Below are 17706 nucleotides of genomic sequence, written 5' to 3' on the forward strand. Positions count from 1 at the left end.
GAGCAAAACAGGCATCCTTTGGGGAGAATTACTGTAGCTGCACTGTGAGTAGCCAAGCTTCAGTTCCTGTCTTAATTATAACAGAGTTAACCGAGGTGTTGGAGTTACAGCACGAGGACCTGTCTCTGTCCAGATAAGTTTAACATTTAACAATGCAGTCTACATAACTACTCCGTGACGGTGTGTTTGCTACTCTCATTTGAACGGGTTACTTCATTACATTTGACAATACACCATAAAGATAATGAAACAATAGCAAATATTTAAAATCTTGTTGTGGTCTACAAACTGAAAAATGTAAAATGAAAGTACAAAGAACAAAGTAAAAGATTCTTATTTATTTATATATGTGAAATATGTGGCTGCGACACAGGTTAAATTCAGTATCAGCTTAACATAATCATGATGCAGTGAGATTTTGATGTGGAAAAATATTTGTTGTGTTATATTTCAATTTTAGAACCACAATTTTATAGTAACAGTGAAGCTGAACCCACAAAATTGTAAAACCGGTTCACTGTAAAGGTTTGCCATGTAAATTAGGTCCCTGAATGGTGATACTGATCTTGTTAAGCATTTCATTTTCTGCTTTACAAGTCCCTTTAATTTGCCTCTCTGTCTGCCCATTTTCACATAGTCCTTTAATTAAACTCTAGCTAATTACACAAGTCTTGAATGACTTTTGTATCTCCAGCTGGGCGTAGGGAGGAGAGGAATTTGGTGGAGCTAAAAGTAAAACAGCAGCCGACACTCAGTCATTTTATGCCGCCCTAACTCAAAACCAGAGCTTTATAGACACATCTGCATCCCTGTATCTGCAGAGGGTTTAAACTGCTGCTGGCAGGGAGCATGGCAGTTGATGTATGAAATTAACTTATTGATTTGTCAGCTAGGTACTGATCAGTGCTGATCACTGATCATTACTGCCACACATGTAAGTGTGACTAGAATATAGCAAATATATATTACATGATAAACCCTCGTGCAAATTTAGTACAGTGGAACTACGGTGGCATTCAAATTTCTATGGCGATGATGGCAGCCTATGCTCCTGCATATACCTGTGGACATCAGTCTTTGCCCATCTGTGACAGACTTTTTGATAAAATAATTAATTCTGAAATTGTTTAATGGATATTTATTTTTTACTTTCTCACCTCAGTTGTTTCTGCTGTCTCTTAATCAGTATAACCCTTGAAACATCTGCTGCTGAGCATCAAAAATAATGCTGTCTGATGGCAGGCTCTCCAAAACCAATGCACAAAAATTGATTTCTCCTGCCACTTGAATACAAGATGCAGCAGCTAAGGCAATTCACTTTAAGGGGATTCAGCACTGGCAGGATAGGTTAATCCACATCAGAGTCAGAATCCCATAAATTGCAAATTCTATGTCACTAAGAAAACCCCCCATATAAGGGACTGTCAGACTGGCGAATAAAAGGCCAGTAGACCCTGACACACAGATTCATACATTCATCCATCTATGGCTTCTCCTGTAGAGGGCTAGGGGGTGCTGGAGCCAAACCCTGGCTGGGTTGCCAGTTTATTACACAGCCAAACCACAGAGATTTTTTACATAGCACAGAATGAAAACAAAAAAATATGTTAAAGAACTTTATATATTAAGGTCAAGACCTTTTGGTATTAATGAGAAAACCCCAACAAATCCCCCTTAAGCAAGTACTTGGCGACAGTAGGAAGGAAAAACCCCCATTAACAGAAGAAACCCCCAAAAGAACCAGAAGAGAGAAAAGGAGAGTAATAAATACTGTGCAGGTTGGTAGGGCCAGTAACCGCACATTGGAGATACACATCTCCAGGGCTAGGAAGAAAGGGAGGTCAGAAAGTTACAGAGACGAAAAAGCACAGACTACAGGAGAGAGAAGGCACAAAGCTAACAATATGCAATGTTGGCAGATAAATACAGTGGCCCTGAGAGGTCAGCATGGTTCTGTGTTTGATTTTCTTGTTTTTCTTTGTATTTCTGTATTTTGCAGCAATTGTTTTCTAAATGCTGCACCTGTGTTGTCAAATTAGTATAATTGTCTTCTTAATTTGCTTGCGTTTACGTGTCTATTTACACGTGTTTACAAGTGTTTTTTAAGTTGCAGTGTGTTGAGCTCTCAGGGCCCCCGTACATTAACACATGGAGAGTAAAGAAAGGAGATGTGCTCGGTGCATTATGGTGAGTGATTAAGTGTGATTCTTAAAAGTGATGTGGGTTTTATATACGGAAAATGTCGGGTTGCATAGGGCTGTGTGTATTCCCTGAAAATACGAGACAGGCCTACACAGTCCAGTGGCTTGTCAGAAACAGGGGGCAAATGTGTTTGAAATGGAGAGTGGCCTCGTTACTCTGACAGCAGCTAACAAGTCCCCAAGCTCTGGAGTCGAGTTGGGGTCTACAGACTATGACCGAGCCTTGCTCACTCAGCAGAACCTGTCCATATTGTATCTCCACTGAGTAAACCTAGAAGTGTCCCATGGGATGTGCAAGCTGTCCCATGTCAGACATGTGAAACATTAACAATCAGACTTTTTCATCCATATCCGATGCTGTAACTACGGACAAAGTTTAGGGGTTTTTGTTCCACTCAGGATTTTTTCAATAAACTACTATGGGTTTTAGCCAAATGGTAAGGTGTGATTGAGCGCTACACAGTTGACGTCGCACCACTGTTTTCTGGACAATAAAAGGACATACTGTGCTTTTGATATCGGTGCTGTCAAGCATCAGTGTTACCTAGAAAGAGACGTGAACCTGCAGCGCACCAAGATGTCACTAAAAAGAAGAACTGATTAGTCCAAATGAAGAGATGTGACTCCTTCCTGGGCCATAAATGAATGCAGCAAAGTGTGACAAAGAACCAAGTTCCTGTGATTAATGCTGCGGCTGACAGCAAGCGCCAGACCTGACTGGCACATCAAAGCTCCCAAAAACACAGGGAATTGGTGGCATTTCCAACAAAAAAGCACAATCTTCATCCTTTCTCCATCATCACTGACTTTACCCCATACTCAGCGCTGACCATTTAGTCTGAATTAAGTCACACTCAATGGGGGAGGAGAGCTTTGAAAATAACTCTTTATCTGTGTGTTTCTGTTTTTCAGGGAACACAAAAGGACTGACGAGACCATTTATCTGTAGATGCTTTAAAAGAGAAAGAACGGCAAAGAAAAAGGCTGAGCCTACCTGATGTTTTCGCTCTCATTTTTTTCATGAGGAGCTGTCTGTGCCTGCGATCCCTTTATCTGTCTTTCATTAGCGCCTCGCTCGCCCTCTTAGTAGGGTGGGTGTCTGGGAGACAGTCACTTTCTCCCAGCCTGTGATGTTTCTGCAGATTACAGAGGGCCTTTGAAGCCACTGCACTTCTCATTGCCAGGGCCTCAGACAGGCCCATGCCATCTGTCAGATTGACGGCAAAGTAGCGGAATGGGGCTGAGACACCCTCTGTTGATCTACACTTTTGTCTTTTATGTGTCACATTTGGATGTCATGCGGCAACCACACCTTTGTAATCTGCTGCTGGGACCCACCTAAAAGACTGGCCTCTGCAGCATACAAACACACTCCCACAGACAGGAGAGAATAATGGCCCTCCATAATTACTCTTACCTGTGGGCATCAGGCTCTAAATGAGACAATTATCGTCATCCCTTCACAGCGTTTTCTCTGCTTTTCCTCCCTCTTTTCCAAGTCCCTGGAAATCACTGACATGTGAATGTTTTTGTGCCTAACCAGTGGGAAAGTTTTCATTGTTCATGAGCTTGGGAGACTACAAGTTTGTTTGCTGCACAACAACCAGACACCAGCAGCTCAACATTTAATTTACAAGAAAGTTTTTAGTCACAGACAAAACAAAACAAAACAAAAAAAAAAAAAAAACTGCATTAAACTGAATTTTCTCAGATGTGGACAAACATGTCTATATAAACGTGTTTTGGATTAAGGCAAATGCAAATTTGTAAAACTGCACCAAAGATGAAGTTTATAGAGATAATTTAATGAAATAGTACTGGAACTAAAGAATCATACTGTTCCTATATTGCTGTGTGGTTCTTACTAATTAATAACGGAGGTTAGAATTAGGCTTTTTATTTTTTAGCATTACAAGAGAACAGGCATTTAAGGTGATAACAGACCATTATGGCAAACATAATGGGATACTGGAAAGTAAATTTCCCCAACAAAAAGCAGGACAGTGGTGCTGACACTAATACTGTGTAAAAACATGAAGGACTGGCTTTTGCACAGTTGCAAAATACCCCATAGTATAAGCCTCCCTGTAAACAAAACAATGTATGGAAACTCTATTTGGCCTTGGAAAAATATGTTTCACCACTAATTTAAGCTAACAAAGTAGTTAACAAACGAGTTGATTGTGCATGTGGACAGGTGCAGGTTACATTCAATGCACTATTTAATCCATGCTTTCATTTTTGGAATAGCTAAAAAAGACACTATGTTCTAATCTCTTTCAGTGCAGAGGATCTCTCCTAACACAGCCTCCTGGAGAAAAAGTTCAGTAGTCATTAATCCGTTCCATCATCAGAAGGTCACAAACAGGAGTTGCATTATTCCAGAGGGCCGCCGGCTGAAAAGGATGACAGCCTCTGTTCAGAGAAAGCCGGTTTATAAGGACTCACGTTTACCTGTTTTTGGGGAAGGAGGGGTCCCTGGTAAACATCTGAAAAGGAAAGAGATTAGAGGCAGTGTGTTTCCACCTCAAACAGTGCCTCTCCCTGTGTTGAGATGATAAACTCTCATTGAGTTTGCAAAGACCATTTCCCAGCGGCTGTCTTTCAGTTTATATGAACTTTTCAAACAGCTAAGGATCTGACAGAGGATCGTCACCAAGCTCACAGGCTTTGAACACATCTCCCCTGTGTATTTTTCCCACCCCAGGACCACTGTCTTCAGAGGCACATGAAGAATAAAGGGCTCAGATCGACAGAAATCAGCAGTTGCCCCCCTTTTCCCCACCTCTCTCCACCACCTTGCTTGTCCTGTCACACATGCTCACACACACACTTTCAAATGTATGATACATGTAAGCATTTTGATGTGTGTGCTCACTGAAAATACACACAGTCAATTCCCAACAAGCATCCCCTGTAGAGTCGCACATCAGACCAACCTCCTTAAAAAAATCCTCCATTATAATACAGTTTTTAGAAAATAGAATAATACATTAAGCACCTTAAAGCAGAGGGTGACTTTAAACTACAAAAACTTTAAGCACGCCCAATGAAATATACATTACAGTAATTGGATCACAGAACAATGTGGCTAACAACTCTGGATAGCAGATGCTAATAAGAACATATTCAGTAACTTCATATAACTTCAGTAGGACGTTGGCTCAGTGGTCTTAGGTACTAAAAGTGAAATCATGGTGCCCTGCTTTTCCTGTCTGACTCTTTAGCAGCATAGCATATTCTTTTTGGACTACATACCCTATCTGTAGTCTCTACATTACAATAAGTAGTAGTGTTACAAGTAGTGGGTTAATTGCAGTTTTAGAGGGAGTATTTACGTAAGCAAAATTAGAAATACCACAGTGTAACAAGTTCAAATCTGGATTCCAAATTTTACTTAAATACAATTACAAAAGGAGTAGGCACCAAATATTCTTATATAAATAACAAAGGTAAAAGTAGTCATTGGCACATCTCACATTAATGTACATGTATTTTGTTACTGGATCATATTTATGGATGCATTATTGTTTTCATTACTGTTGCCAGTGGTAAAGGTGGAGATGATGACTAAATTATATAGTACTTTGAAGTACTTTACTTACTTCTGGGTAATTTGTGAATTTCCCACAGATGATGAAAAACCTTAATGATTATACTGTATTTCACATTATAAATCCGATTTCCAAAAGTAACTAGTAAATAGTTAGAAATAAACATATTTGAGTAAAAGTACCATATTTACAGAAATGTAGCAAAGTCGAAGTAGCAGAAAATAGAAATACTCAAGTAAAGCGCAGATATTTTTTTTTATAATTTTACTGAAATGCAGTACTTGAGTAAATGTACTTAGTTACTTTCCACCAGCACCATTCGATTGGCCCAGACCTTCAGACAGAGAGCATGGTGAGATGTCAGAGAAGCACAGCACAAGACTGGAACGTCTCAGAGACAGCAGCGTAAAATGACAATCAGAGCCACTCACATGAAGTGTTTTGGTTACAGATAAAAATAGAGCCACCATACAAATAATGCTTTAACTGGGATGAGTGACTGATGCTCAAAGATGGTGCCATGACAGACTGGCAGGCGAGAGAAAAACACTGAGGCAGAATGATTGGCTTCTCCTCTTTGATGTTTCTGTCTGACTTACTTGTGATGGCTGGTTACATCTTCAGAACCATTCTGCGTTGACAGTTGTAATGACCCCAAACATTTCATCTGTCAGATCTCAGCAGCACTTCTACTGAAAAGAATATACTTCTATGACCACATTTCGTACCACATTCATACGCCTATCCATAAGGAGAGAAGCAATTAATTTGCATTTGTCACAGACTTTAAGTTTGATGAAATTACCTAGCACTACTTATATTGATACAACTTAAAAATCTCAGTACAAGAAAGTGTGAAAATGTCAACACTACAAAACGGAGACAAACGATTTTATAGTTAATGTGTGAGCAGAAGATATGACTTTTTTTTTTTTTTTTTTATGAAAGCTTACCAAGGAAAGAAGAAGGGCAGACAGTGTAGATACTGTCACTAGAACGCATAAAACACTGTAGATCAACCTGGCAAGTCTGACAGAGTCTAATTCACAACACAACTCCATGTTATTTTAGCTCAAACCAGATTGTTTCAGCACCTTAAAAAATGCAAAGTGACCATAGTGCTCTGGCTCAGTGGTGTCGGGCAGAGCATTTTATCTTCAATGGCGGTTCAGTACACCATGTGCAACACAGATAAACTATTCAAAGCCTGCCTTTGTATGGCTGTTTGCATTTTTGTTGTCTACATGTGGACAGACCAAACACCCCAGTTCCATCCAGTCCACAGAGCAGGAAAGCGTTTTCCCATGGTTCTGCTGCAATGCCGCTTTCATGTGGAAACAGTTCCTGGGTCCCTTTAGCCCCTCTGTTGTGACAGAGGATAATGAATTTCACAACATCTGCCATTTGTTAGCCCTGTTTGGTGTAACTGATCTCATTCTAATCCATGGACTTCCAAGACATCTGCAGCTCCACAGCTGGAATGAAGCAGATGGGTCCCACGGCCTCTCTGGGGCAGCAGCGGGTTGGCCGGAACTGGCACATCCCTACCCCTCATCTCCTCAAGCCTTAGACACAAAGCGCTGAAGCACCTGCCTTTGACCACTGACCTCTCCTTGCTTGTAATCAAGGCTCTGTTTTAATTTTATCTAGCTTGTCTACCAGTTATACACTTCCTGTGTAAATTTAAGTCACTCAATTTAAAGCCACAATGAGCAGGATTAAACAGTACCACATGACACAGCTTGTTGCTTACTGTGTATTTCTTCAGCATACAGTGATATTTACTCCCACTTTTTTTGGTGAAAACTGAGTTTTCAGACGCAGATTGCTGGGGACAGATTGCTTAGATAGGAGAATCAAATATCACCAGAGCATTAGAATTACCTCTTCATCTCAAGGCAGAAATGACTAAAATCCTGGATTCAGTCAATTTTCATTTCTTTCAAACCCTCTGTCCCTATACTTTCCCCTCTTCATAAAACCTGGAATGTGCTTCAAAGATCGCACACTATCTTCCACCATGAATAAAACATCTGTCACTCATCAGCCTGTACAATATGTGCTGATTTAACACAGCATAACAGCTCTGCAAGGTAGACTGTATATTCGTGCTGCGAAGTACAACCATAACAAAGTGTCATCCATCTCACTTTAGATTTTAGTTTAGCTTAAACAAAATTTATTTAATTATTTGTGAATTAAAACTTTTTTTAAAAATCACCCCCTTAGCCAGTGGAGATGTCTACAGTTCAAACAGTCTGTATAAAAGAGTGTCTCAGAAATCATACAACACAAATCACAGCATGTGTTGTAGACACTTTTCACAAGCTCACTTTAGTCATCATGAGGTGTTTGTCATCATGGTCACCTTGTTTTTTTGTGAACTCGCATTTATAACTGAAGGTGCGTGAAGGTGCGTGTGTGTGTGTGTGTGTGTGTGAGAGAGAGAGAGAGAGAGAGAGAGATAGCTGTATTAAGTTCGAAAGATGTGGGCATTTAGGATGCATGTCTAACCGATAAATGCTTCACTTATGGTTATTCTTCTTTCATTGTATTAATTCATACATTCTGTATTTACTGTAGAAAAGTGAAGCTAATAGGTCCGACGGCTAAAGTAGCCCGAGTTAACAGAGTTATAAAGATACTAATACCGGGATAAAGTTTTGCAGGTCTTCTTCAGTCCTGCACGTTTAACCCTAAACCTGTTTCGCCCCCTACTGGTTAAGGGTCGTATTATCTAGCGTTAATTCCGCCTCACCGACAGTTGGCGCTGAAGCCCCGCCTGATCCCCGTAGTGTTTCCGCCACCTTAGAGCTCAGAAGAGCAACCGACTGGTGTCAGATCAAAATACAAACAATGGGCAAGAAGCACAAAAAGCACAAGTCCGAGAAACACGGTTATGAAGGTATTTTATTTGCATATAGCTTAACAACCTATGCACTTTATCTGTTTTCTGGTTTGTTTTAACGAGCAGGCTTAAAGTCCCTGTTTCGCGCTTAATAGCCATGTTAGCACGACTCGCTTGCTAATGTGTTAGCTAGTTTACGGTCCTAGCATGTTCCTGGGTAATTCATTCTTTATATTCCCCACAGTTTCTGTCATTTCCATACAATTCGGCTTGAAGCAAACGTTGTAATTGAGGATTCACCACGTCGCTGAGTGTAGCCTCTTTAAAATAGTAGCTAAGTTAGCTACTAGCTGCTGTTGTTTCTGTCTTGGGTTGATCACTTACTGGTTGGGTTGATCGGCGTTAACTCCTCCACCGCTCTTCATGGTTTGGTGTCTACAGAATACGGAGAGAGGCCACTGAAGCTGGTGTTAAAAGTATCCGGCAACGAAGTGACCACAGGAAGCTCCAGTTTGGACACGTTTTACGACGAGCAGCCGGCGGACTATGACAAGCCCAAAGACAAGAAGAAGAAAAAGAAGAAAGATAAAGAGAAGAGCTTTGGGTTACCGGAAGATGATAGAGAAAAGAAAAAGGTAATGCCGACACAGTCAAGCATGTTATATGTATCTGTATATTTCCGTTAATGTTAACTTTAATCTCTGTTTTTTATGTTAGCTGACAAAAAAGAAGAAAGGACAGGATGCAGATGGAGATGATGATCGAGAGCAAAGCAGAACACCGATCCGTTCAGAGCTGGATAAACTAGAAGGTACTCACAAATTGTCTCTTTGGCGGTTTTGTGCTAAGACTTCTGTCAGCCTGATGTTTCCTTGCATGACTTGAGTGTGCTTTTCTGATATCCCTCACAGAAAAAGAACAGACTCCTCTGCAGGAAGCTTTGAACCAGCTCATCAGGCAGCTCCAAAGGTTCAGCAGTGATTGTTGTGTTTGTTATTATAATATCAAGTAACACTCATCTCCCCCTGTCTTTCTCTGTTCATTTATAGTGTCACAGTGTTAACAGTATATCCTTTATTTTTGTTTTCTCTGTAGGAAAGACCCCAGTGCATTCTTCTCATTTCCAGTGACAGACCTTATTGCTCCTGGCTACTCATCCATTATCAAACGGCCGATGGACTTCAGTACAATGAAGGACAGAGTGAAGAAAGAATCCTACCAGTCGCTGGATGAGCTGAAGGTACTGGTCTGTGTTACACAAACTTTTAAGCGCACTTCAAGTATACCCACACAGCAGGATGAGCCAAAAAATGTGATTTCAAAGACCGTTACACATATTGGAGAAGAAAAATAAAGCTTAATGTAGAAAATGTACACCTAGTCAAATAGTCAAAGCATCACAGTTAAGCCCAAGTTATATGTGTGTTGAAAGCATTTCAACACACATACAGAGTTTTTGTCACGTTGTCGAGTGTCTGATCTGTGATGTGTCGTTAATGCAGGTGGATTTCAGGATTATGTGTGAAAACGCCATGATTTACAACAAACCTGAGACAATCTACCATAAAGCTGCTCGGAAACTGTTACACTCTGGAATGAAGATCATGAGCCAGGTAGGAAAACTCTGGAGAGACTATACCAGTTGCATAGGATCATCCTGTTTTTTTAAATTTTATTTATTTAGTTTTCATCACATTAAGCGCTACATCAACACTTGGCACATCAATTTATTCCTTCTAGGGTATCCACCTCTATATTAAAGGTCTTGTAGGCAGCTAGCGGAATTAAAAAGTAAACTGATTAAAATAGGTAGACTATATTTACGGGGCATTAAGATTTTGCTTATGTGTTTAAAAATTTATGCTTGAAATGTGTGACTTTCATATAGCAAATGTAGGCAGGTTTATTTTGAAACAATGGATTCATGTATGATGAAATGAGTTTTACAGTTATACCACTGGGAATATCCACACAAACCAAACAAGTGACAGCAATGTTTTAAAGTTTTGGAGACCCAAAAAAAAGAGGGGGAAAAAAACTCACTACTGATTTGCAACCAGATGTTATTTGTGCCTTTCATATCTCTGTGTGCCACAGTATTTAACCTCTGTACTCTGCAAATAAAAGTAGGTGTTGTTCTCTGTGGAATTAATTTTAGCTCTTGAAGCTCTAGATCAAAACTGAAATACCTTGCTTTTACAATGAAGCAACAGATGGGGGCAGCAGATTCCTTTTAAAATGGTTACTGACAGCATCATCAGTACTGCCAGCAGGAATTAGGAAGTTCATCTTTTTCCCAGTTATTCATCTTTCTGTCTTTAAACAAAATGGAAACAAATAAATGTTGTGTTGTTTTTTTTTTTTTGTTTTGTTTTTTTAACATAGGAGAGGCTGGACAGCCTGAAGCAGAGCATAGAGTTCATGTCTGGCCTCGACCCTTGTGCCAAGCAGCTGGGGAAATCTGAGGAACAAGGGGGCACAAGCCTGGATCAGAACAGGGATGGACCTATGTTCTCAGAGGCCAGCGAGAGCTCCCAGGCACCCAGCACACCCAGGTCCTGCAAAATGTACACTTTCTTAAAATCTCACCTATCTCTTTAGCGTAAGTGCTTTATAGCTAGGAGAGCCCAAATTAAAGTGATGGGAAATATTACGAGACCTATTCAAGCAGAAGTTAAAGTGATGCATGTTGATGGAAACAGTTTCCACTCTGTTGGCGCATATTTTCAATGAGTTTGTTTTCCACTGGCACTTAAACGAACCAGTTAATCGCTGTGGAGCTGGAGGCGGAGAATGCGAGGAATGCCTCTCAGCATGCTGGGTCTTGTTTTTTCTTACGGCTCTGCATCCTTCAAGTCTGTGTGATGTAACAGAACCTTAAGATTAAAGTGACATGTTGGTTATGACTCACTGTGAGAGGAACAGCCTAAGAAACGCCTTCATTGTGTTGATTTTCCCTTACCTCACTTTTACCTTTTTGTCTTACAAAAGAAGATACTGTATATAAAATCAAAGTCAAATGTAGGTGATTAATGAACAGAAAATCTCATGCAGATTTCCTCCCTGCACTATTTTGCTACTGTGTGCATGCTTTTTATCCTCTCTTCAAAGTAAAAACCTTTTTGTTCACAGTCAAAGTGTCTCATCTGCCTGGTTTCAATTTGTGTTGAATTTACAGACAGGACAAGGACTCCAAGGAAGAAGCAGCAAAGGCAGAGAAAGAGCTGGAGGAAATCCGCAAGGTCATCGAGGAGTCTGGAGGAAAACTGTCCAACAGAGTGCTACAGTGTGATGTGAGAAAGCAAGAAAGCAGACATGCTTTTTTTTGTAGCCTAGTAGAAAGTCATTGTTTTACCTGTTTTTGCCTTTTAATGTGAGGCTTAATAATGGTCTTTCAGTGATGGCTGAAATAGTTATTGAATGTTCTTCATCTGCATCCCAATTGTTTAACAGGTAATCGGTTCTAATGCTAGAAAAGTGATTTTTATTGTTGGGTTTTGTTTTGTTTTTTTTTTTTGTTGTTGTTTTTGCCACTGAGCTCTAGTTCACAATTTAATTTTTCTATAGTTGGAGTTTGCAAGGCGGAAGTCTGACGGCTCCACCACTCTGGCTATCCTCAACCCAGCAGATCCATCAGCAGGAGGTAAGTCCAACTGGAACGTTAACAGAGCTCATCTTGCTTTCATTTAACAAAAAATGTTAGACATTCACAGTTTCCAGCCATGAAAATGTGAATATTTGCTAGTGTTGCTCAGACACTTAGTTAAATGAGAGACCTTTGATATGTAAAGATAGAAAGAGAAAACGTATGAATGTTGATAAATTGTGTTTGTTGTTGCAGATGTTGGTTACTGTCCTGTGAAACTGGGGATGATGTCCAACCGGCTGCAGAGTGGTGTGAACACCCTGCAGGGCTTCAGGGAGGACAAGAGGAACAGGATTACTCCAGGTACTCCACTATGCTGTCTGATTATTATGAGCCCTAATGTCAGATGTCTGATTTTCCAAGACTGATAATGGGCTGTTTTGTACGTAAAACGCCATCTGCAGTGACCTACATGAACTATGGGCCGTTCACATCCTATGCACCCGCCTACGACTCCAGCTTTGCCAACATCAGCAAAGACGATTCTGACCTGATCTACTCATTCTATGGAGAAGAGTCCAGTCTGCAGGGCTCAGACAGGTATGTACAGTATGACCATGAACACAGTCAAGCACACATCACACAAACACAACATCATTTAAGAGATTCCTGGCTTCTTACGTTCCAGATGTTTCCCTTTTTCATTGACTTTACCCAGCATGGGGGATGTCAGCAGCCGGGTGTAGATTTCAACCCTTCCATTCTCATGCTGTTGTCTGTCGTATATGATTTTCTTCAGGGTGCTCTGGGCCTCTGCTGTGGAGTGTTCAGTAAATAAATAAATAGCTATGAAATAGTCACATACACACTAAATAGTGAAAATGTTTTTAGTGAACTTAAACATTCACGTTCAATACCAAACTGCAATGCTTTTTAATGCTTAACACTGCACTTAAGTTTGTCTTCGGTATAGATAGATAGATACTTTATTCATTCAGATTGTCCTGCAGCTCTTATATTAACTTTAGCATAGAAATTTCACTATAAAATTTGAAATATAGTTAACAGATAAAGGCACTCAGTTAATAACATATAAATAGCATGTTTATGTAGCAAGTGAGACATAGCGCTGTGTGTTTTCAATTTCAGTCAGTGTAATGAATCGTAACAGTAATCGTTCTTGTTTCATCTACTTTCTTTTATTTCTTTTCATCATTCTTTATATTTCTGTGTATTAGAACGTACAATTGTTTTTAGTAGCACGTGTCTGTCATCTGATTTTCATTTTGCTCCTGGTTTGAATGTGTGTGTGTGTGTCAGCTTGACAGAGTTCCTGGCCAAATCAGATGAGTATGTGTATAAACTGGCAGACAATCTCCTGGATGCAATGACGAACGGAGAGCATTCCAAAACTCTGAAGGAGACTGAGACAGTAAGCACCTACTGCAATATCTGATCCAAGATTTTTTTTTTACTGCTGAGTTTAAAAGGCACATAATGAAATCTGAGACTCTCAATTTACTGAGCAGTTTTTTTTTCCTGTCATGTTTGCCCATCTAGGAGGTGGAGGAGCCAACAGACACAAAAGAGGACAAGGATGACATGGAGGTGAGAAATTGAACATATCTGGAGCTGAATCCCAGATTAAAAAACAAAACTGCCACATCCTTAGTGATTAATAAGTTTCTGCACAGTGTGTGTCCTGCTGTGCAGCACACACAGAAATGGACACAGAGTTCATAATGAGAAATATCAGGATTACACCTTGGTTACGCCACACCACCGTGTGGATCCTTGGTTTCATTTTGTGAGTAGAGATGGGATTTGCAGATGGTTGTTGCATCAACCAGCTGTGTCAACATAGCAGGGGCCTGCCTTTAGCCCTGATCCACCCGCGCATGGAAAGAACATTTCCCTTCATAACACAGTGCAACCAGTGGCTCAAGGCCCGCTGATGGAGAATTTGGAGAGGCCTGTGTTTTCTTTCAGTGTCCGCCGGCTGCATGGCTGAATGGTTCCTCAGAGCAGCGCAGGAAACCAAATCACAGGCCCTTCCATCAGGCACACAGCAACCCTCTGTCCTCGCTGTTTGCTGTTCTTGGCCTGTCTCCAAATCACTCTCATCCCCTGCTCGGGTGTTGCAGCTTTTCATTGGGTTTGATTTCACTGGAGTAAAGAAGCAGCATGACTAGAGAAGCTTCAGAAGGCGTGGGTGTTTGTTCGATGCGTTAACTGTGTAGCAAAGAATGAATTTTTCTTGGGTTTTTTTTCTCATAGGTATCTGAATCCAAAGCATCAAACTGCACCAGGGTCAACTTCCTGCACACTGCTACAGGCCAGGAGATGGCCAAGGAACTCTCTGGAGGTAAAAACTCAACTTGCCTTAGGTTTAGGGATGCATTTCCAAATTATAGGTTTTGTTTGTTAGTTTTTCAGGTTTCTGATAGGGTCACAATATATACATGCCTACATATGAGTTAAAAGCAGTGCTGGTCACAGTGTGTTCCTGTGCGAGAAAACAACCACAGTCAGCAATCTGACTTAGTCACGTCTTCTTCTCTGTAGAATAAACATATACAAAGCTACAGTTTCCTTGCATACCAGGGAAGAGACAGTGCAACAAAGGGGGAATTTCATCCTAAAAAGAAGATAAACACTTTTTTACCCTGAACCTGGGCAGCCCTGACAGCTTTGTGTCTGAGGAATATATGAACAAAGAAATTACACTTGAAATCCTGTTGCCATTGAGATGAGAGGAAAAAAAAAAAAAAAAAACGGCCTCCATGTGAAGTGCTTAGATGAGCCATTTTAGCCCTTCAGCATCCCATTATGTATTCTCTCAGAACAGTCTATCAGGATATGTTTCCTTTCTCCTTCTATTCTCTCAACACTTGCAGATATTAATGTAACATTCAGACTGAAGGTCCATATCAGGATTCAGAAAGAATGGCTGTATTGTGTTCAGTGCATGAAACCAAGGACAGGAGAGGTGAGCACAAGGTAACTGGAGGACCCCAGAGGAAATCTTAACTGTGTGTCTGTTGTCTCTCTGTCTCTCCCACACCCCATCTGTCACAGAGGCCCTGCACATCCAGCAGAAATTGGACGAAACCACAAAGCTGCTGTATGATTTGCAGGAAGCACAAAAGGAGCGTCTGAGCGCTAAGCAGCCTCCTAACATGATCTGCCTGCTGGCCCCGACAGCCAAGGAGCTGGAGCTGGGTAAGAGTCTATTATGCAAGGCCCTGTCTGTTCCTCCGCTCAAGCCATCACTACCAGCTGTAGACCTCCCCAACAATGCCCTCTTTACTTTTTCAGCATCCGTTCTACACACATGGTTTATCTTTAAGCTTCAGACAAGAGTTCACAGGTTTTAGAGTTTACTTATTACAGTCACTTATTTTTAAAACTTTGTGGGGTTTGAATATTTTAAAATTTTAAGCTTTTAGAGTGGTTGCTAGATGGATTTGAGGTGGGCTAGCACTTGCTGATATTTACTACAAAGATATTTATTTACCAAAATGTCAAACTGTTCCTCTAACATAACACAGATCTTTTTGTGGGGAAAAAGTGACAGGCCTTAGGTCGAAACAAGAGATAGGACCAGAGGGCCTCTTCTTAAGGTACAAACTACATATTTTCCTACTGTCTCGACGGTGTTCCTTCTCTTACCTTTTTAGCTGAGAAGGTGACTGGGAACCTGGCCAAGCTGACTGGCCAAGTGGCTCCATGTGACGTCAGCAGCATCTACGGCATCAGGAAGGCCATGGGCATCGCTGTACCTCCAGACCCACCTGGGTCTTTTATAGACCTCACTACAGGTACCAAACCTCACTATTCAAACCAGCTTCACTTCTGCCTGTGAGAACATGCAGTATGGTAAAGACATGTTAAAAATTCTGTTCGCTTGAATATTATATTTCCAAATAGCTAATTCAACCTTAAAAATGCAGTATGTTTTAGTCGAGCACTGTGCACTTCTCAATACCTTTCAATGCTTTCAGTTCAAGAGACAGCTGAACCGACGGAGACCTTGTCCAGTTGTGATGCAGTTCAAGTTGTCGCTGTATAATGAAATTCCAACCACCCTCATTCAGTTTAATAACTTAAGTTTTGTATAGAAATGTGCTTTTGTTTGACATTTGTAAGCATTTCCATCAATAAACCTCTTTTTTTTATATAAACATTGGCTCCTGTGAAATACTGCAGACTTAGGAAAACATTTATTACATTCTGTAACTCTACTAAAATTCAATGTCACATTGTTCACACAAAGGCCATTATGTTATGTAACCTCAACTACAGATAGGTTGATGGTATCAGAAAATAAGGCCACAAGACAAGCTAAGTTTTAGAGGCACAGAGAACAATCCAGATTGGTTCAGGTGATCGTCTGAGCTGGATCCACAACAACATTCACAGGCAGACTGTTGATCACGTAGACTAAGGACACCAAAGAGATTATCGCATGGTTCCCTCGCAGCATATATGCAGAAAACCAGCAAAAGACATTGAAAATTGATTTTCTCGTCCAAGTAGAATGAACAGAACACAGGAGGCACACATACATACAACACACAGATTTGTTTACCGTCTTCTGAAATATATGTAATATTAAATAGTTTTTATGGCCAAATTGCACAGGTGGAACATAAAAGCTGTTTACCTGAAGAGCTATTATACCCGAATCTACATCTGTCGGGTAATTAAAAATTGCTAAATGTTTTTGTCTTCTGAATATGTCTTTCAGAAAGGTGGTAAAATAAGATTATAGATGGATATCTTCTGTACAACCTGTTTCTGACTATGGAACAGCTCTAACTGCCTCATATAGGTTTTGCTCATTACACAGTAACAGAGTAGAGTGCCTGTCCCTTCAAAAAGCAGATGGACTTCAAATTCTGATCCAACCAGAATCCATCGTCTTGTTTTTAAAGGACCAAATATCACAAAAATTACACCAGCATATTTGGCATTAGTACAATACACATTTTTCACAAATAACTAAAGAGAAAAAGATACAAAAGCGACTGATCATTCAACCTAAATATGTTCATGAATTGAAAAAGATGGCGACCATCTTTCCAGCGTGACTTCCATATCCAGATCTGTCCAACAAGTCCAGAATAGAAAGTATGATTCAGTGACATTAAAGAGTGAGGCAGCAGTTCCTCTAAGTCCTCAAAAAGTCTCCATATTCTCAGTTGGGGACATCACAAGAACATAGCTGTGTTACAGTAATGTCCGTCTGAACACTTATGATGTGTAGGAGTCTGTAAACTCTCTGACTTGTGTTCATGAGTGTCTCCAGTTCAGTTGGCCGAGGCAGCCTGGCCTCAGCTAAGCCCCATACCTTGCTGCTTGCTCATGTCGGTACACACAAAGAAGGTTTTCAGCTCCCCCTTCCCTTTGACGTTGATGAATCCTCGACACTCACATGAGTAGCCCAGCTTCTGCAGAACGTCTGATGTTTCCTCTGTTACCTGGAAGTAGACCCAAGACACAATGCACAGCAAA

At 40.6% G+C, this 17706-nt stretch overlaps 2 protein-coding genes across 4 annotated transcripts in view; one reads left to right on the forward strand and one right to left on the reverse strand.

The window, feature by feature from the left end:
* Positions 1 to 8537: 8537 nt before the first annotated feature.
* Positions 8538 to 16373, forward strand: brd7 (bromodomain containing 7). Its single transcript, XM_026293315.1, has 17 exons — positions 8538 to 8660; positions 9045 to 9238; positions 9321 to 9414; positions 9515 to 9572; positions 9699 to 9843; positions 10106 to 10216; positions 10989 to 11158; positions 11782 to 11896; positions 12171 to 12246; positions 12445 to 12552; positions 12654 to 12789; positions 13510 to 13621; positions 13750 to 13797; positions 14467 to 14554; positions 15268 to 15411; positions 15870 to 16010; positions 16194 to 16373. Exons 1-17 carry the CDS (start codon positions 8612 to 8614, stop codon positions 16259 to 16261), a joined length of 1857 nt encoding a protein of 618 aa, XP_026149100.1. The 5' UTR covers positions 8538 to 8611; the 3' UTR covers positions 16262 to 16373.
* A 15-nt stretch (positions 16374 to 16388) lies between these two features.
* adcy7 (adenylate cyclase 7) overlaps positions 16389 to 17706 on the reverse strand; it is a 49242-nt gene continuing 47924 nt past the window's right edge. For all 3 annotated transcript variants that reach the window (XM_026293312.2, XM_026293311.2, XM_026293310.2), the window contains one exon: positions 16389 to 17672. In XM_026293312.2, the coding sequence (XP_026149097.1) occupies positions 17526 to 17672 (147 nt within the window). In that variant the 3' untranslated portion in view covers positions 16389 to 17525. The remainder of the gene's footprint in view (positions 17673 to 17706) is intronic.

This window comes from Mastacembelus armatus, chromosome 3 (assembly GCF_900324485.2).
Source record: "Mastacembelus armatus chromosome 3, fMasArm1.2, whole genome shotgun sequence".
In the NCBI taxonomy this organism is placed as follows: Eukaryota; Metazoa; Chordata; class Actinopteri; order Synbranchiformes; family Mastacembelidae; genus Mastacembelus; species Mastacembelus armatus.

Coding starts and splice junctions, on each gene's coding strand:
- brd7 (XM_026293315.1), top strand. CDS start 8,612: ATGGGCAAGAAGCACAAAAAGCACAAGTCCGAGAAACACGGTTATGAA. Junction 10,217..10,988: donor GAATGAAGATCATGAGCCAG/GTAGGAAAACTC, acceptor TTTTTAACATAG/GAGAGGCTGGACAGCCTGAA. Junction 12,247..12,444: donor AGCAGATCCATCAGCAGGAG/GTAAGTCCAACT, acceptor TTGTTGTTGCAG/ATGTTGGTTACTGTCCTGTG.